Source organism: Onychostoma macrolepis, chromosome 22 (assembly GCF_012432095.1).
Source record: "Onychostoma macrolepis isolate SWU-2019 chromosome 22, ASM1243209v1, whole genome shotgun sequence".
Taxonomy (NCBI): Eukaryota; Metazoa; Chordata; class Actinopteri; order Cypriniformes; family Cyprinidae; genus Onychostoma; species Onychostoma macrolepis.
Window position 1 is genome coordinate 26,876,272 of NC_081176.1, and position 21,184 is coordinate 26,897,455.

The window sequence follows — 21,184 nt, forward strand, 5'->3', positions numbered from 1 at the left end:
TGGATAGTGTTAATTGAGTATAAAGCAGTTATAATTGCTGTTAATATACTGAATTAGATTTTATTTTTCTATTTTCTTTCACTTTAATTTTAATTAATATTTTAGTAATTTGGTTGTGTGCTTTTGTCAATTTTATTAGCTTTTTTTATGTCTATATAGTATTTTTTATTTCTTAATTTTAATTGATTTAATTTTAGTTTTTTTTTTAGTAATCCAACTGAAACTAAATGAAAATGTAAAATGGTGCCTTGGCAACTAGATAAAATAAATAAAATAATATTTTTTAAATATTTTATATGATTTCAGTTAACATTTATTTCATTTTGATAAATTATACGAAAATTATGACACATTTTAATATAATAAAAATTATATTAATTTTTTTTTTTTTTTTTTAAGGCTTCTTTTAGGTTCAATAAAGTTCACACAAAAATGAAAATCCTGTCATCATTTATTTACCCTCATGTTGTTCCAAACCTGTACGGGTTTCTTTTTTCTGTTGAACACAAAAGAAGATATTTTGAAGAATGTTTTGGCTTCCATAGTATGTTTGGTTACAAACATTCTTCAAAATATCTTTTGTGTTCAACACAAGAAAGAACAGGTTTGGAACAACATGAGGGTGAGTGAATTACAATATTACAATTTTTGGATGATATGATCATTTTTAATGATAATAACCATGCTACTGTAAGAGGTCACATATGATATATCAATTTGCAAGTCGAGGCAAAATTTTTCCGCATGAGCTCGCGTTTCCAGTCTTCAGTGTTTGCATGCATATGAATGGAAATCAATGGAACAAAAAGCGTAATGGGTAAGCTAACTGTAACCTGGGTGAGACAAAAAGTTACACTGCTAATCAAACCAAAACATGAAATGTTTGTATGTTTGAGCTTTATAAAGCCTAATAAAGTTAATGAACCATAAAAAGTCCTAAAATGTTTATAGTAAGGCAAGAGAATGTACTAATTTGAGTTTACAACTCATAGCGTTGCATTATTTTTGTAGCTCAGCAGTGCTTTGCATGTCTGGTACTATGGCTGAATCCAAAATCGCATAGGCCTACATTCCCTTTGTAGTAGGTGAAAAACAGTACGTGAAAAGAGCAGTGCTATGACAGAATTCACAGCATTCATAAAACAATAGTCAAAAAGTTTCTCAATTACTTACTACTTCCGGCTAGATTCTGAGGAACACGTTCAATAGATGCTTTACTATCCCATGAGGCCATGGAAGAGGATTTGTGAATGGCAGTGAGTCGGCGTAACTGACATGACAGTGACAACATGACCAATGTAGTACGGATTACATGCAAAACAAACTTTGAATGGTTGTGAAGCAATTACTTATTCAACAGTGAGTATATTGCAATGCCCTTACAAAAATTAACCATGGTTTTATTATAGTAAGTAATTTTTAAAAAATTTTTTTTTTTTTTTTTTTGGCGTATTGACTACCATTTGTATAACCACAGTTTTACTACAAATACTATGGTTAAACAATAGTTAGTGTTGCAAAACCATGGTTTTATTTATAGTAAAACCACAGTTAATTTTTGTAAGGGTACGTTTTACTTACTTACTTACGTGATAAGTTGACTTAACTTAAAAAAATTTAGGAAACCCGTTGCCTTAAAATTATTTTTATAAATTAAGTGAATTGTCAAGTTTTTTAAATTATTATTTACTTAATAATTTTAGGCAACGGGTTTCCTCAATTTTTTTAAGTTAAGTCAACTTATCACTTGTTACAGTGTAGTACTTCGAAAGTACGTAGATCAACCTTTGGAATCTTGGTTATGAGGGTTGCGTTTTAATAGTTTAAGAGAAAAATAACCGTGCATGTGTTCATTTTTATATTACACGACAAATCGTGTTCACGAAGGCACGGGCCCGGGCTGATGACGTCACAGTTTGGGGGGCACGTTGTAGACGTGACAGGCGGGCGCGCGGCGGGCGCTAGGACCCGGCATTCCCGGAGTGTTTTATCTCCCTCATCCATTACATTCCCCTCATTTATTCAGTAGATCCAGAGAGCGCAGCACAGCACAATAACTCACACACACTTCCAATTCCGACCATATTCACTGCACGGGAACAAAATGGTGAGGACTGAGAGGCAACGAGGAGAGGTGAAGGCCGAAGACTTGTTTCTGGAGTCCGAAACATCTTTGGATCACCAAGATTTTGAGATGTCTACTTGTCCTTTCAATGACGTCTTCAACTCCAGAGACTCTTCCATGATAAACACTTTCCTGAAAAATGTACAGGTTTTACTGGAGGCTGCGCGTTATATTGAGAGCGCCGAGAGGAAGGATGGAAGTAAGTGAAATTATCGTGCACTTATGAGTGATTTCGACTCATTTGCGTAATGCAGACAAACTGTTTCATTGTCAATAGACTCAGACAACAAAGGATCGAGTTCAACGAACAATCAGCCAAGTAGACGAGGAACATGTGCAATGTGCCCCGATATGCGATGCACGGCCACAATGCTTTTAAAGGATCAAGTTTCCAAAACGTAAAAGGAGACCTTTTTATATTTTAGCATTTAATAATACACGCAATGCAGAAACTTAAAATAGTTTCAAGGCTATTTTGAACTGCACAAAGTCATAAAACGCCAAATTGCACATATTTATATTTTATTGCATGTGTCAGAGACACAAAAGCAGGTGAATAATTCCCTCTGCAGCGCACTTAATGTCCCAAATCGCAGGCTGGCTGTCCCAAGCTGGCATGCACTGTCATATGGGGCAGCTCGGAGTCTGGCATTGTTCGGCAGAGAGACATGCCAGGCTGTTTGCCATCTCTTTCTCTCTAGGAACATAAACAAGTATATAAATAAATAACCAACATTTGCTAGCACAATACACACGCTGACGTCACCTCTTAGACTGTTATTTGCACCTTTAACTCTCCATTACGCACCTAGCATAAGAGTGTATGTATGATGATTAAACATTTATCGTATAAATAAAGGCATTTGATCACATGAAGTTGTTTTTGATTGAGCATTACATTGTGCTTTGTCTACATAGGAAATTGTAGGAAAATATGTTTTGCGCCTGTTTTTTTATTTTATTTTATTTATGATAGTGTTTAAGGCTGATTGCGTCTATTATGCAACTATTATAAAGAGAGATTAATATTAAGCACTTTATAAACAATAGATTTTGACCACGCTTTCACCATTCGCTCTTATTCGATTTAATTAAATATTGTTCATCGCGATTTAAAGCAAACCCGAGTCACACCGGATAAATCTGAAATTTTTATATGCAGACTGCATATTTCTACTTCAAAAGAGTTCTCCAATTCGCCTTCCTGTTTCCTAGGGGGTGTGTTCACATGACATCCACATGGCGCACGTTGCGCTGCTCTGATTGGCCAGAGCGTGTTGCGTTGGCGAACGCTTGCAAGGGCCTCTGACCAATCACGGCGCTGCGGTGCTGTGATGTCATATGTTGCTGGGCCTGGCTTAAACGGCACTGGAAGTGAGGGATTGTGGGAGTTGAAGTGCGCACTATCAAAACGGGAAAATGACAATTTTTGAATCATTAAATGTAACGCAGATTGCATGGCTGCTTATAAAATTTAAATGCTAAATAAACAGATGACTGAATGTAGGAAACCCGGGTTTCAGTTACAGCGTCTCCACGGTTGTTATTAATAATAAATAAATAAATAATAACGAATACAACGGTAAGCTGTATATTAATGAATATAAAATGAATATTTATATTTTCCTAGCTATGTTTTAATCTCATTGGCTATAAATTGCGAAATATTCTTAAGGTAGACTTTGTCTAATTCGTGTATAAATGTATTTAATATTAAATAATCGCTAATAAATAATACTAAACATAGATTTAACCATTCAAGCAAGGTTAATAACTAACAGCATAACAATAAATCAGCGTGCCCTGTTCGAGTTAAAGGGCCGGTTGGGTGAAGGACTACACTTCCCATAATTCCCCGCGCCGAGGTCTCTATCCTCTCAGCTGTTAAAACAGTAGGTAAACAAACCAGGGGAGGAGAAAACAGCGCAAGCACCAGGGACTTCGCAGGCTGGGCTCTCGGGGACTCTTTTGTACCTGTTTCTATTCATTTTATACACTTTGTATTCGACTGTTTTCCTAAAGCACTTTTACAACTTTGATATTCAGGCGTCGGATGTTTTATTTGTGTTTGATTTCCTGTAACTAGCTTGGTAACAGTGTAAGGAAATACCTCGACTCGACGGTTCAGCAAATAGAAACAAAAACACAAAACAGGTGAATCGTCGGAGGATATTCAATGCTACGTTTTGCGACGAGGCAGCTGTCATCGTGATCACATATCAGCAAAAACAAAATAAACGACACACATCTAGATTTATTCAAACGATGACTGCTGTGCTGAATATCCAGAGGTTATTGGAAGCAGCCGAATATATAGAAAGGAGAGAAAGAGGTACATGGTATTGATATTTATAACATGCAAACCGTCCTGCCAAAGAGGCCAACCTGTGAATTGACTGTATTTTGAGGTATTTAAAGGGACTTGGCCCGTGTCTGGTTAGATGTGACACGTTTCTGCGGTGTCTTTTTCAGAGAGTGAACACGGATATGCCTCGACCTTTCCGTCTATTCAGCACTCCAGCTACCAGAGACAAAGGAAATTCCGAAATAAAAAGTGCAGCAACAACCACAACAGGTAAGCACATGATCTGACTCTCCACTTCCACGAGAGGAGAAGAAAAATAACACTGCTGGAGAAAAGCCAAAGAGAGACGTGCGCATAGATCACACTGCTATGACATCTGTCACGACCAGTCACTGCTGATAATACTGGCTTGAATCATTGCTGCTGTAATTTCTAGATCATTTTCTAGTCGCCTTTTAGTAATGCCTTGTTTTTGTCATGTTAAAAAAAAAGAGTATAAACTTTTAAATGCTTTTTTTTTATAAATAAAGCAAAAAATATCAGATGTATTTTTTAACGAAATAGACGTTTGTGCTTGTAAATTAAGTGTGCGTTATTATTATTTTTGTTGTTGTTTGATTTGTTTTGGGGGAGGGGAGCTCTCATCAGCTGATTGTCAAACGGGACTGCTGCAGCTCTGAGGTTAGGGACCGTGCGAAAACTCACGTCCTGTTTTCGCCTTTGAGCGCCTCTGGGTTTCGATTTGTTTAAACCGAAAGTCTGCAGTGTCGACATCTTTGGTTTATTTTGACGCGTATGCGGTTAATGTCCGAAAAACAAACTGGGTTGCACTGTTGGTTCTCACGAGAGCAGTGTTGTAATTTAGCCCCGGACCCTTGAACGCACGGCTCTTATTTACAGCAACTGTTGTTTTCTGGCTGCCAAGGTGAACAGCCTGAGGCGTCTTTATTAAATTTCCACGTTATTCTTCTTCTAAAACATGTTTTGGAAAATTGTCTCCTGTATTGTTCTGCTTAAATGTCGATTTGATAAAAGAAACTAATCGAAAATACAATAACAGGCGTTTTAATCCGTCTATTAAAACGCGCTTTGCTAAATCACGAAAATGTTGCGCGGCTATTGCTAATAAATGTTGGTAGACAGTTTGCTAGCTTTAGAGGTGGACAAAAAATGTCATCCAGGTAGGCAGCTCACTAGAATTGCCAACTGGGTTGACAGTGCGAAAATTAACCATGGGTTTACTCCAAATAAAACCTAAAACATGGTTATTATAGTTAATGGTAACCACAAATTAACCGTGGTTTTGCTGCACTGACCATAGTCTAACCATGGTATTTGCTGTAAAATTGTGGTTATACAAACGTGATCAATCTGTCAAAAGCCATGGTTTACTACAGGCGTACTAAAACTAAACTATGGTTAATTCATGTTTAACATGCCATCTAGGTTAGTCACTTTTTTGTGATGCCTAAAATGTCGTCTGTGTAGGTAGTTCACCAGGTTTCGAGATGCCGAGAATTTCTTTTACTGTAGGCAATTTACCAAGTTTTGTGTTGCCCAAAAAATGCTGTCCAGCTACAGGTTTCGAGTTGACAAGAAATGCCGTTTAGGGACAAGTTTTGAGTTGACCAAAAATAAAACATCTATCAATAGGTTTCGAGTTGACAAAAAATGCAGTTTAGGGACAGGTTTTGAGTTGACCAAAAATAAAACCTCTATCAATAGGTTTCGAGTTGACAAGAAATGCCGTTTAGGGACAGGTTTTGAGTTGACCAAAAATAAAACCTCTATCAATAGGTTTCGAGTTGACAAGAAATGCCGTTTAGGGACAGGTTTTGAGTTGACCAAAAATAAAACATCTAGCTATAGGTTTCAAGTTGACCAAAAATGCCATCTAGCTACAGAATTTGAGTTTTATCAAAATGCCATCTAGCTACAGGTTTTGCATTGACCTAAATGGCACTTATGTGAGCAGCTCACAAAGGTAATTTTTTCCTTGTCTCTCAGACGCAATGTGCGTGTGAGTATGTTTAGTGTTGTGTCAGTTCCGTCTGTTTTGTTTCACTGCATTTCTAAGTAACAGACATCTTGATGACTGATCTCAGGTCTGTGTTACTGTACACAAAGCGAGCACTGATGGAGGGAATGTAAAGGAAACACTATCGGATCATCTGGTATGCCTGTGTGTTTCTCCCGATAAGAGGTCATTCAGGCTGCTTCAGTTGAAATGAAGATGGTGGAAAGATTGTGAGGAAAAAATACTTTTACACATGTTTACAAAACTGTGTGGGGCATGCTCATTTTAGTTTTTTTTCTTATGCCTTTGGAAACCCACATTTTTGAGCATTAAAACACAGGATTTTTGCACTTCTGCTGCGAATAATAAATACAGAAAAACATACGTAGAAAATGAAAATGTACTGGTAATTTCCTATCAGGACATTGTCCGTTAAGTTTACGGACACTTGAACCCTAAATACAACACAATGCAAACGTATTTCAAAACAACACGTAAAAACCTGAGAAAGTCAACACTGTGTGCCGTCTTTTCCTAGAGTGTATGTCTCTGGACACTACACATCCTGTCACACAGAAATAAGAGCTGTGAAAACAGGCATACTGTTCACCTGTCTTTCCCTCCCTCGCTCTATTCCTCCTCCCCCTTGAGCTTGCAAGCATCCTCCCGTGCAAAAGCGGCAATACCATAAGGTCAGCTACAGGATGCCTGAAAACACGATCTTGGCATTATTAGTTGCCAATAAAGGGAAGCGGTCACATGACCCACGGAGAAGTAGGCCCTTGCTGCAGCCACGTCTTGCTGCCCCTGCAACGGCATTGCCATGCACCGGTTCGGCCGGCCATTTAGAGCTTTGGAAAAGCTTTCAGCATGTTGCCACACAAAGAGCCTCTTAGGGGGACGGCTGATTCACTTTACATTATTAACATAACACTGACTCGTGCTCTCAGAGAGGGCGAGAGAGAGAGAGAGAGCGTCCACTGGCACTCACTCATTGTACGAAGAGGAGAGCTCTCTCACGTGCTCGCATATAGGCTGGTCATTGTGCTCGCTTTCTCTGCTCTGCACACTTCATTTCTCTGTCTTTACGCTGCATACAAAGAGTTGCAGTGACATGTGGGTCATTTAGAGGAGCCTTTATAATTCCCTGTGGAGCCATTGGATTGGCTGTGGCTGGTTCAGCCCCCCAATAAAGATTAATTAGTAAACCCATTGGAACCTTTAACGACACATAGTCTTGTTCTTTATGAGCGGCCGGGCTTTTTTCCCGCATTCTCTGATCTCATGATGAGAGCTGAAGTTTAATTCTGGAGATAAGCGCTCAAGAAATAAGCTTATGCTTATGATGGGGGTTATGACAAAAACCTTGCACTTAATTCCTCATATACTCACAAGCAAGTTGATGTTTGCTCATTCATTGCTTCTGTTTTGTTTTATAGGTCCACACATAATGAGCTGGAGAAAAATCGGTAAGTACGATTTTTAAGTTATTTTTTTTTTTTACCTTAATTCTGAGAACACTGGCAATTATAAGAAATATCACAAAAAATAGGTTATCACTTAAACTTGCCTCAGCCTCATAAGCACCTCAACTTGAACATGTGCGCTAATTGTCATGATTACAAACGGGTACTAAAATTTTAGGGAAAAAAATAGGGGGGAGTCAGCAAGGAGATGATATTTGGGCCCCAATATGAGACCAATGCTTCAGTTTCTGTTTAGTATGTTGTGGTTGAAAACTGATGTATTGCAGTCTTTTACTCAATCAAATTTGGAAGTTAGAGCTTTGTGGATTGGTTGCTATATTTCCTGCTTTGCTTTTTTGTAGAGCATTGGCATGCAAGTGTTGGTAAGTGAGGGAATAGTGAATATTTGTCACGGCAGAAAATACTCGCAGTAAAGATCCTTACAAATGAGACAAGTTATGCAAGTATTGAAGCTACTTTTCAAAATTCATTAAATATGAAAATTAAAAACCGCATTACTTTGGGCGAACAGGAAGTTTGAAACACGGAAGAATTGCCCTTCAGCTTGTCCCTGCAGCAACAGGTACCTAAAAGTGAAAGTAAGAGCTGACCCAATTCTGCTAATCTAAGGGCATTCCCTCTCCTCATGGCTCACCCGCCCCTCGGTCCTGCACAACTACTGCAGCCTCAGTTTCAGATTACTGCCCAGAGTCCAGGGAGACGACAAAAACCAGAGACGCACTCATATGTCCGTTCTTTCACAATGTCATTTGCATAATAGGAAGTTCACAGAAGGAAACTGGTTATTACTGTAGGTGTACATGATTAGGAAAATACAAATGTGATTTCTTTGAAATGTCCCAAACATATGGGTGGTGTTTTTCTTTGAAATCGCCACCCATATGTGGAGTGAGTGCAATGCGTGAGTGTTTACAGATGATGGACTGTATGTTCTGGTCTCATGAGTGCTTATCTGATAGGCATTAGACACCGACAGTGCGGGGCCTGCTGTTTAGGCTCTGTGCACGCGAATACTGGAGGCTCCACTTCAAAGACCGAAAATAACTCTCGTCTAGACTAACAGGAACTCCTTTGTGACCCTCTATATGAAGACCTGGAGCTCTATTAACTTTTCTTAAGCACAGCTTAGTCCTGGAGTGTCACGTCTATTTGCTTGCCAGTCATTTTGGATGGGACATGGGTGAGACCGGAAACTTGGGCAAAGACTTTGTTGCAGAATCATTGGTGGACCAAAGCACACAGTTTTACTGGAGTAGTTTTAAATGCACCATATGTATGTGTGCATGCATGCATGCAAGTAGACTCATCTCCTCCCAGACTGGCTGGGTTTCTCAGATAATGTCTACACATGTGAAGGGTTGTCAGTGCGCCGGCGTAGAGTTGTATGGGTTTGGTACAGATAAAGAGGACAGGGCTTGTCGGACAGCCTTTAGTGTCAGCACAAACAAATATTACACAACACATTATGACGAAGGTACAGTCAGCAGCCACACCCAACACCAAACCATATTACCCCTGACTCCGCGTGACTTGAAGAGTTCTCAAAGTTAGGACACCTATAATTTAAACTTTTGTATCTAACATCCCATTAGCACAAGGGTTTAATACATCCCTTCCAACCTTCTTTCATGATATATCAAAATACTCCGAAATAGTCAAATGCCTTGAGTGGCCCAACTGGAAGCACAAGGGGACAGTTTCCTGCTTGCCAGTGCCTTACTGCAGTCCCAGGTGGCAAGCAGTGACCATTTTGTGTCAGGCGTCACATGCAGTTTCTGTCTGATGAAGATGTAAGATAGTTCAGTGTTTTTGCATGTGAGAAAGGAACAGGAAGGAGATGAAAGACTTATGACCGCATTCCGGCCTCTCGCAAGCCACCACACGTATACAGATAACACGCGTGTTTTCATGCAACCATGCCGTCGTTTGATCTTATGATGCCTTTGAACATATGTGGTGAGCCTCAACTTCCTAAACTTAGGTTTGGTTGCACAGTTCGGATGTCAGCTAAGGAAGATGTTCGAATTGAACTAAAATCACTGATTTCATTTCCAATTATGGGTATGTGGTTGTTAATTATTGGGTATATGAAAGCGAGGGTGTTTGGTTGTGTGTTAAGCATGCTGTTGTGAATGTGTGGGCCGTGGTGTCTTTGACAGTCAGAATGCAAAGGCTCAGGAATAAAGCTGCCAAGCTGGCTTACTGAAAATAGACCAGCGGCCCTAAGAAAAGATCTTTTCAGAACGTAGAGGCGCTTGGGCTGATTGGCTACACCACACTTCCGCCCTCAAAGAGAATCATTAGGAATAAAGTGCGTTTAGAAGATACATCATCATCCGTTGCCAAAGTGTGCTCCTCAAGAACTCGCTGCCAATGACCTTATATGTTGTCCTCCATGTTGTCTACGGCAGTACAGAGGAAGCTGGAGTCAGAACATTCCGCTTCCCCTGGGAATTCCGGAACCCCCTGGAAGGGAAGCTGAGAACTGACTGTTCTCTCTGACCTGATGCCTTGTAAGCTTTTCTTGGCCAGCAAAAGCAGATTAGGACGTGTGATCTTTGGTCAAGCAAGCAATGCAGACTCGCACACGTGCCAGGGCATGTTCACAGTGCACGCGCAGATGCACACTCATGCTATGGAAGGTTGACACAGCTCTGGGTGTTTTGGGTGAGTCAGGAAGGACACACACCCCTGTGGCAATCTTTGGGTTATGTCGGAAGAGTATAGCAGAGGACATTTGAGATTCAGAGGCCACTAGTGCTCTGCCTTGCCCCACATTTACTGTTTCCTGTAAAAGAACACTGTTTCATTGCACATCTCACTTCAAATGCAGCACTCATATTTACTATTGGGTAAGGTTACAGAAACAACACACAAACAGACCCACATCTTTGATGCCACCATAAACATTTCTATACATCCACACCCAATACTTTTAGACACCTCCTTACTAGTACAACCAAATTCTTGAATTACAGGCTGAAATCTAGGAAGAAAGTAACATTCCTGAATGACACAGTCAGTTGAATGTCACCAGCAACACCCTTAAAACCTGTTAATGAAATTTGTATGTTTTTTTTTGTTTCTACATTGTGTAAAAGTATGATAGTTTGTAGGCCTGGCAAGGATGTAACCAAACATTCCAAATTAGTGCGAGGACCAAATCTAATTGCTTAACAATTGGCCATTGAAAAAAAATATATATATCATTGGGCAACCACTGATCGAAATATTGAGGTGACATGCCCTCCTCAATATTTGTGGTAGTTACAGCCCAAAAGAGTGTCAAATATTGAGTTATGCTTGGCCTAGGGACTCATCATGGCAGGAGAGACAAAGCTATACTAGCCAGCCATCCAATCAGTGGACCTCCTGAAAGTCGTCCAATCATAACCAACCACATTGATCTGCACCCATGGTCCTTTGCTTTGTGTGTCATGGCCTTTCATCTGATTACTGAAGAGACCTATGGCTGTTTGCCCTTCCACCACCGCTGTGTGTGTATTTTTTGTGTTCGGATTAAGCGTTCTTCCGGGGAAGTAAAATGGATTGAGTGGATTTTCTGTGAGAGAGTGGTGTGATCCAAACATCTGGTGATGTTTCTGTTTTCTGATTTCGTCTCGTTTGTTTTTGGGTTCACCTCACGTTTATTAGATTATCCAAAGTGTCCACAACCTTCTGGCCAAATGAAACCCACGTAATAGAGAGCCGTACAATAGAGAATCTGTGTTTTCCATGCACGCAGCCATCTGCAGGAGCTTTAGGGATGGGGGCAGCAATCACATGACCACACACACACACAAACTCTGTGGGCATGTGAGTGGGGTCTGCTGGTCTGGGCTGTACGGAGCAGATTACAGCTCAGCACGTGTGAACTAATCCATGTGTTACTGATGGGCCAGAGCGGGCCTTGCTCCACCACAGCTGTTACTGTCTGAGTTGGTACGTGCTCCTTTATTTCCCTGTGGATTGTAGAGCCATTGCTCTGTCTGTAGTGTGTGTTATTGTACGTGCGTTTAACCAGGGGTGCAACAAAGGTATATCCTCGGCTCGATGTAGGTCTCGTTCCATCTCCCCCTACCAGGGATGGGTCTCGATGTTCGACTAGTTGCACAACAACTGACTAGACGAATGGAAGTGAGACTAGTTCATCCACATTTTTTCATTTGTTTGTTTTGTAGTTTCTGATATTTTTAGTCCTGCTTGTTGTATTACATCTCGCACAATTTTTTGAGAATCCCACCATGAGAATTGCATTCAAGACGTGGATGAAGTTATAAAGAGTCCAACTTCTTTAAACCCTTGCAGCCTATTACATTACTTCATGCTCTGTTGACGTTGAATGAGACTAGTCCGTCGACCTAGCTATATGCAGGCAAACCAATCACTATTAGATTTTGAAAATATGTATTTTTGTACATCCACCCCCTTTGTGTGTTGAACAGTAAGCGGTCATTGGTTCACCCCATGCATGGCTCAAAGGCTTCTTTGTTTCCAAGCATGTTTACATATAGTGCCGTCATAGTGTCTGTCTCTACTTTCTTTCCACTGGTATCTGTCTCTTCCTCCTGCCTCTTTATTCATTTCCCTTTCATTCTCTCTATCCTGACTACCCCCACCTTCTAACTTTACATCTGCAACCGTCCCTGCACTCCCTCGTTCTCTGCCCACATTTGAAGGTTGCTTTTATTCTCAGCATGAGTCTCTCTAATGTCATGCTCGCGTTGCTTTTCGTCCAGTTTTTGGACAGATTACATGAAAATGGAGGACTAGCACCAATAATGGCCTCCCATCTGTGTCTGTTTATGTGGTGGGGGAGGATACCTCTCGCGTTTTATCTGAGAGCTGTTCGAGAGCTCGGGTCTGTTACTGATATGATGGGGACACGTCTGCATGCTCACCCATTGTGACATCATAAAGCACGTGGCCAAACCTTTAAATAAAACAAGGATGGTAACCCAGATCAAGCTGTCAGACCTGCTGTATCGATCAGATCCGAACTAGGGCTTGAGAACCTAGAGTCTGTTCACGCTTTGTGGTCTGTGCAGTGGTGTGCAATAACCCAGCCATGTGACACGATGCTTCAGAGGCATCATGTGAGGCAATGGAGAAAAATGTACTACGGGAGAATCCGTAGGAAAAACCATGACGTTTTTAGTGTGCGTACATTGCTGCATGGCGACTCTATGCCATCATTGTGGCTCGGGGTTTCATCTATATTACATGCATGTGATGCTATATATAGGTGGTTGGTTGCGAGAGAGGATGCAGTTTGTGTTCTCACTTAAAGAAAAAAGATCAGATTCAGGATCTGCTGTGCAGATTTTTGTTTGCTGCATAGACAGAGGTGCTCTGTGGGAAAATGTGAGATTTCCTGCTGTTGAAGCAAGCTATGATTATACATGTGCATATGGATAGTTGGCAAATAGCCAGGCCAGCATGTAATCTGCATACTTTTTTCCATGCTCTTGTGTGGGGAAGATGTGTTGAATATTTTGTTCTTAATGCAGATTATAATTTAAGAGTGTGTTCAAATAGCATCGACCCCCTCTTGACCTTGACATTACTTATTACCATGCCAGGCCCATAGCATTATGCCAACTCCATTCATTATTTACCAATAAACCAAGCAGAATCTGGAGCAAGCATGTGTTTTCAACCCCTAATAAAACCCCCACCACACTAGAGAACAGAAAGGATGGATCTATCCATCTATCTAAAGACATACGTTTATAATCATTACAATGCAAGTGCACATGAATGCACATTATATATTGCATTTGTTTGTTTGATAATTAAATGTAATCCAACATGTCACGATCGTGACAGCCCTGACAATGAGCGTGTGTGTTTATTTTTATGAGTCATTTATAAGGAAATCTGAAGATGTATTGTCATAATAAAATTCTTGCTCTGGGTGTAAGAGAGAGCAGGTCTAAACACGCTCAAACGTAAGAGGCACGTTTGATTTGAGTTATTATTAAACCGAGTTGTAGAGTTCTCTATATGACTAATGCAGAGGAGTATAAAACTTGGCATCTTCTTCCAGCGCCAGATCTTGACCAGAAGAATAGACTCAGATTGCAGCTTTGAAGCACAGATTCTGCACACCCACGATTATCAAGGGTCGTTCATTTACTCTGTTCCAAAACCAAATGAACTGCCTACGGTGGCAGTATTTTAAGGCAACATAGTTAACTTGTTCTAGTCACATTTGCCTTTGTGGAGAAGGCAATCCCAGAATGCAGTGCAACAAAAAAGTATCAATAAAAATGGTAATGCTAATGTCATTGGACTCCATTGGAGTCAATTGTAAGTTGAGTTTCCCTTGCAGAGGACTGTTTTTATTTGTCTGTACATGTAAAATTTTTCATATCAGCCATTTATGAGGTTCAAAGACTGTTCACTATTAAAAATAAAGGTTGTGTTGGCGCCAATAGCCTTGAGGGCAGCGCACCGACATACAGCGTCGTTGTGCTACGGAACGTCCTGACTTCGAATCCTGACTCAAGGACTTTCCCGATTTTGCAACAAAGCTAACATGATAAAGTTCATCTGTTACATAACCTTACTGCGCCTGCATTGTTGTTCACACTACAAGTTATTCCTAGTAACTGAAACACACCTAACTTTACCTAGATCATGATGCGTCTAGCTTTTGTGTGTGCATTTTTGCGTGGGTTTCTGTGTTGATTTCTCGCAAATTGCAACCGGTCTTTTTGGGTACCACAGAAACTGAGGTGTTTAATGCATGACGTAATAATTAGGTCTTTTAAAGATGTTGTTTTTCACTTAGCCTGCGAGACAGACTTAGTGATTGTTGTTTGGCACGGTCTCTGTTTGCAGACTGAAACGAAGTCATTTATCACGCCACACACAGACGAAAGCAAACACGCGAACATATATATACAGCCTTCCCGACAAGTACTGTTTGAGTGTGTGTGACGTGACGCTGTCATAGCGTGAGAAGTGCTTTATTAGATATTTGGGTTACATCTGGTTGCCGTGGTGAAGGGGTTTTAGGGCAAAATGGGTGTAGATGAATTAGAGGCCTGGTGCAGTCATTTGTATGAGCTACAAGTAAGTCTAAAATACCAGTCTGCTCCCTACAGCCATTAATGCACCAGGTTGATCAATCAATGTCCACACACACTGAGGCAGACACTGGAGCGTCTGCGACGGTGTGTGTGTGTGTGACGGGTGTCCTGATAACAGTGCCCTCTCGGTGGTGCTCAGACAGAGCGATAAGGCTTGTGATAAATCTACTGCCATTGTCACAGGCCAGACAGACTGTGTGTGTGTGTGTGTGTGAGAAGGAAAGAGAGCAGCCATCTTCATTGCCGATAAGGTGGAATGCAAACGGAATTAGAGATGAAAAGCCTCAATAACACAATTAGAGACTCGTGCGATAGTGATCTCCTGTGCACAAGCACGCTCATGCTCACGTGCACTTGTAAAACATAGATGGAGAGTCTGCTTGTGTCTTGAAGGAGTGTTGGACGCCAGTGTGCATCATTAATATACTATTATAGTTTTGTTATAAGTTTAGTTTTTTAGTTTAGTTTAGTTAGTTTAAAAAAAAAATGTTGTATAGTTTAAGGTTTTAGTTATTTTATTACTTTAAATGAAATCTCTTTCTCTCTTTCGTTCTATTGTTCTATTTATGTATGTATCTTACTTTCATTCTATTTATTGTTCTATCATCCTGTCTACTTCTATCCTATCATTCATTCTTTCACTGTTCTTTTATCTATCTATGTCTGTCTGTCATTCTATCTATAGTTCTATTGTCTGTCTATCATTCTATTTATTAATTCTATCTATCATTCTGATGCTTTATCTATCTATCTATCTATCGTTGTGTTGTGTCTACCATTCTTTGTTCTATATGTTGTTCTTTATATTGTTCTATCATTCTTAATGTCTATTTTATTTCAAGTATTAAAAATACTTATTTTTAGTTTATTAACACTAATAACTGTTGGACACACAGGTCATTTTTGCATCAGAAAGGAAACAATCTCAACCTCAACTTTTGAGTTCCTAGAATACAATCTTTAATAGTCAGTGGCATGTGTGGGTGCGTGCTTTGTGTTTAAGCTAGAGAATGAGGTGTTGTCTCGTAAGCGGTTGGTCAGATCACACAAGTACAGCAAGTTCATTATTTTTTCAGGGCGTGTACGTGCGTGTGTGTATGAGGCTGACGTTTCTGTTTGTCATGTTTCAGGCGAGCCCACCTTCGTTTGTGTCTGGAGCGATTGAAGGGTCTCATCCCGCTGGGACCAGAGTGCAGCCGCCACACCACTCTGGGACTGCTCAACAAGGCCAAAACACACATAAAGGTAAACGCACTTCAGAGGAGCTCCTGAATTAAACTAATAATGTGGTTTGTGCACATGCTCTGACACACTGAGCCATGGTGCGCATGTGGAAAATGAGAGTTTGAATTTTACTTGCCACATTTATTCATCTTGTAGCCACTGTCTCTGCTTGTGATGTCCTGTCCAGTCTAAACAACATTTACTACTTTGTCAATTAATTAAGACACCAGAAACTTCCAAACTCTTCCATATGTAAATATTAATAACTGTCAACAGCATATTTAGTGTTATTTTAGTATTATTAATATTCCATAAAAATATTTAGTAATGGTTTGAATTATTTAATTTTTTTTGTTTTATTTTTAGTGTATGTTTTAGTAATTGTAATTTATTTATTTTTTTTTTTTTTAGTAAATCAACTTGTTTTGTGTCAGGTAGTTGCCAAGGCTTTTTTATTTTACTTTTTTAGTTTAAGTTTTGCATGTAATATTTGTATTTTATTTAAATTTAACTTCAATTAACTAAAATGTAACAGGTTTTTTAAATAGTTTTCGGTTTTTGCTACCAATAATAACACTGCATATGGGTAATGCACAATTTCTTGATGTATTAAAAAATGTGCATCTCAGTTGCAGTCATTTATAATTTCTTCATTAAAGTTTAACACATAAATTAACAGTAGTTTGAAAAATTATTGTTCATTCACATGAGATTAAGTCTGAAGTTTTATTTATTTTTATGGAAGCAGAGCCATGTCCCTTAATGTGACAAATCAGTTTCTATGCCTTTTTTGTAAAACACGTCAAGCAGATACTTTGTATTGTTGAAAATATGTATCTGATAATAGCCCTGTATTTACAGTTTGTCTAATAACAGGTTAAGCTGTCCCGACCAGTTATGTGTGCGTGCGTTTGTGGTTGTAGCTGGAAGTCACACTGTATAGTTCTAGCGTAATGTGTTATAAGGTCACAAAGGTCACATGTGGAGGGATTATTGATCGGAACTGGATTCAGAACTGTAGTAAACAAATCCATTAGTCACATGAGCTTGACCAAACACACACCTCTTTAAATCACCCATCCTGCCATTTCATATAGCATGATGTCAATGAAGTTGTTTAAAATTTTGGTTAGTGCTCTTGCAAATCAATGCAGGTTTGAATCTGGCTTGCAACATTTCCCAATCCTGAAGTGATAAAAAGGAACAAAATAAATTAAAGGTCTTGTAGCACTGAACGTGTCTAACTTATGCATTAGCTGTAATAAGCATTGATTACACCGTGAATTCTTTTGTATGTGCCGTTAGTGATTTTCCGTAATTATCTGTGAGTCACCGTTCTTTGTCTACCACAGAAACTGGAGGAAGCGGAGCGTAAGTCTCAGCATCAGTTGGAGAGTTTGGAGCGAGAGCAGCGTCACCTCCGGAGGCGTCTGGACCTGCTGCGGGGCGGCGGGGGCGTGCTGGAGGGCGAGAGGATACGCACTGATAGTGTAGGCTCCACCCTCTGCTCCGAGAGATCTGACCGCTCCGACTCAGACCAAGGTTGGAGCTTCATCATCTATTGTTCTGTCTGTCTCTAGCTAGATATCTTTCACCACTTCACGTGATATATCTGATGTGATGCACGGTGCAATGAAAATGTTGTCTGACTTTGTTTCACTTTCTCTCTGTGAACACAGAAGAGATGGAGGTGGATGTGGAGAGCACAGAGTTCTCTCATGGAGAGCTGGACAGCGTCAGCACAGCCAGCACCAGCGATCTGGACGACCACAGCAGTCTACCAAGCACTGCCAGCGATGAGGGCTACTCTTCCTGCAGCATCAAACTGGCCTTCAGCTCATAAAACGAGCTCCCCTTTATACACACACACACACACACACACACACACACACTATCCCAGCCCTCGAAGTGAGTCCTGCCTCCTAGCCACCTATCCCTCCTCGACCAATCAGAGACTCTTATTTAAGTCAGGTGACCAGAACACCGCCCGCCCTATAGAATGCCTGATGTGTTGTTTTAAGTTTGCGAATGTATCTGAGAGAATATGAATGAGATGGAAACAATCTGTGATTGTGATTTTAATTGGGTTATTAGATGGTTATATTCCTGAATAAGAGACTTTTCTGATAATTGTCATTATCTAAATCCCCTTTTTCCGAAAGGAAAGTTAAGATGTATAAAAATAGATGTTTAATTTTTAATTCAAACCCCTGATTGTTAATTCTCTACATGAATGGGTCGTGAACTGGTCACTAGTGAAACATTCAACTAAACCCACGCAACTTGGATCACCTGACATGTGTAACTCCATATCAACACAAGAAACCCCAAACCTGATTTCCTTCTCATCCGGTTTAATGGTTCTAACGTCGCTGCTCAACGGCGGACGAGGACTGTCATTGGTGCTATATGACACAACCAATAAAGCAGAAAGATCTACTGCGTTCATCAAAGACGACGGAAAAACTACGATCCCATGGCTGTGGGAATTTTTGGTGCATTAAACCGTGGAGCTACTTTCCACGCAGCAGCTAAAACCCAGCGATCTTGCACTCGACCGCGTAGAGCCCTCCGTAGAACTGGCACCACGTCAGAGAAATATCCACCCCCGTGTTTAACTAGATGTCTCTCCTGGCAGAAATAAGCAATAAACTCTTGTAGTCAGATCAACACATTAGCACTCCTACTCTTGAGACACAATGCTTGTGTCCGTCCAAAAGAGCAACGCCAACTTGCTCGTTTTTGTACATAAATACGATAGTTTAATAAATTAAAGTTAAAATAAAAACTGAGTTGGGAAAAAAAAAAAAAAAAAAAGGTAGTTACCCATGGGTAGAAATTGCCTCTGTTGCTGTATGTCTTGTGTTTTGTGCATTTTAAATTATATTTTTGCAAAGATTGACTATCTTCCTCTTGAGAGTCTTTTGTGGTGGCATGGACAGTATTATTTGTTCATTATGCTGGATGAAACGCAAGTAGTTTCAATTCTGTGGCTGCCCAAGGAATTTTACGACTTTCTTTAAAACTAAACAACCAACACACTTAAGTACTTAAAATCGGACACACAAGAACGAGTGACCGCAGGCAGTGGTCGGTGGGACGCCAAAGCGTGGACCTCTGTTTAAGGCATGCTAACTCTTGAGTGGCGCTCTTTATTTATTCGATTTTATGTTCAGAATTTTATTTGTTTTAAAGCTGAAAGGCATTCCACTACTAGTGTGCTGTGGATGTGGAGTGAGCGGCGCATGCGCGACAAAATCGGCGCGAAGCGCTACGAACTCTTGCTTCCCGCTGTACTGTATGTTAAACTCGTTAATTTCTTTATTTTGTGTGAGACGAAGCATTCAGACTTGATTAACTTTCCTCAAGTCATATTTATTTTCTTCCCTTCATCCGAAATTGGAGGAAAGGGTTAACTTATTTCATCCGTCAAAAATCTTTGATGGCATTTCCCGCCCTTTTAGTTTCCCAATTCTCTTCTAAACCGTAAACTCACTCCATCTGTGATTTATTATTATTTTATATTTCCTCCCCAAATGCAGAGCTGCTTTTTAGTGCGTTTTAAAGCCAAGTCTAATTTGTAAACATTCTGCCTGCAATCGAGCAGTACGGACATCTGCTAGGTGTCCCGATCCAGCATCAACCAAATGATTTTGGCTGCTGAACGGCCCATATGTGTGGAGTAGTTGTACTCGCCCCTGTTAAGAGAGTTTTAGACTGTTTTAGTCAGGTGTAAATTCATTGTGTTTTGAACAAACTGAGGTGAACGCCACAGAGGCGTTTTCACGTGCGTTGGTGCTTTATCAACACCTGGCCAAACCACAGACGAGAACCTCTGTTGTCGTCCTCACAAGAGGACATGTTGCTTTTGTCTTTTGTCTCTCCTTTTCATTCATATTGTTTTATTGGTTTATAAATCTGCACTATTTAAAGCCAGAGCCCATACTGAGAAGCCAGTGCTTTTTGTTTTGTTTTATTTAATTTTTGAAGAGAATGGACCATGTCCTGTTGAGGCCACCGTGTACCGATCCAGGCCCGAATTCAACGACACTTCCAAGAGAAGTGGTGCTGGTCTGGGATCAGCTCTCCCACGTCTCTGACCACTCCGGGGGAAATAAAAATGCTAAGCGGATCCTGAAACAGCATCTGTGTTTTGTCAAGAGACTCGGGGAAAAGGGTCTGTTACAGGCGAAGCTTTTCCACCCGGAAGGAACCGAGGTCCTGATGAACTTGTGGCCATTCTTTGTAAACATGCACTCTGATTCTAGCTGTGAGTTAAAATGCAATACTTACAATAAACACCAAGATTGTCAAAAAAAAAGAGCAGGAAATGCTTTGTTTCTCTTCATTTTCTTCTTTATAGGGGTCATTCTTCAATTGGGGGTGGCAAATGAGAGGCAGAATTGGTAAAAATGCTTGTTTTTTTTTTTTTTCTAATAAAATATATTGCTATGCATTTAAAATTAGTTTAATATGTTATATCCATAAGAAAATGAAAGCTTAAGGACATTTTGATTTTTAAACAATTTCAATCAAACATTGGTGACACAGCCACTTATGTCTGTCATTTTGAAGTAACCCCACAGACTTTATATTGCAAGTTACTATAGGCTCTGTGGTGTTACCAGAAAAGACACACAAATCGGCCTAAATCCAGACTTTTCTAAAATGGAGGCTGCCATCATGATGATTTCAAGATCAGGGGACATTTTGGAAATATTAATAAGTATATATTTATCAAAATTTTGATTAAAATATGCCAGATCTGCAAGTTATCAACATAACACCACAGACGCTAATAAAATGCGACACATGAAATTGTCAGAAATTTAGCTAACTTTAAGAAAATTAATGAGAAAGCATGTACTCCACATGCACCCCTCAGATCAACCAGCACCTGCAGTGACCTTTACACACAGGAAGTAGTCC

At 40.0% G+C, this 21,184-nt stretch overlaps 1 protein-coding gene across 2 annotated transcripts; it reads left to right on the forward strand.

The window, feature by feature from the left end:
* Positions 1–1,985: 1,985 nt before the first annotated feature.
* On the forward strand, positions 1,986–20,586 carry mxi1 (max interactor 1, dimerization protein). 2 transcript variants are annotated; one of them, XM_058760573.1, is made up of 6 exons: positions 1,986–2,324; positions 4,598–4,700; positions 7,887–7,916; positions 16,162–16,276; positions 17,608–17,797; positions 17,935–20,586. In XM_058760573.1, the coding sequence occupies exons 1-6, from the start codon at positions 2,105–2,107 to the stop codon at positions 18,096–18,098; spliced, it is 822 nt and encodes a 273-aa protein (XP_058616556.1). In that variant the 5' UTR covers positions 1,986–2,104; the 3' UTR covers positions 18,099–20,586. The 2 variants fall into 2 exon arrangements, with proteins under 2 accessions (XP_058616556.1, XP_058616557.1); XM_058760574.1 differs by lacking the exon at positions 1,986–2,324 and adding an exon at positions 4,009–4,457.
* The last annotated feature ends 598 nt before the right edge of the window (positions 20,587–21,184 follow it).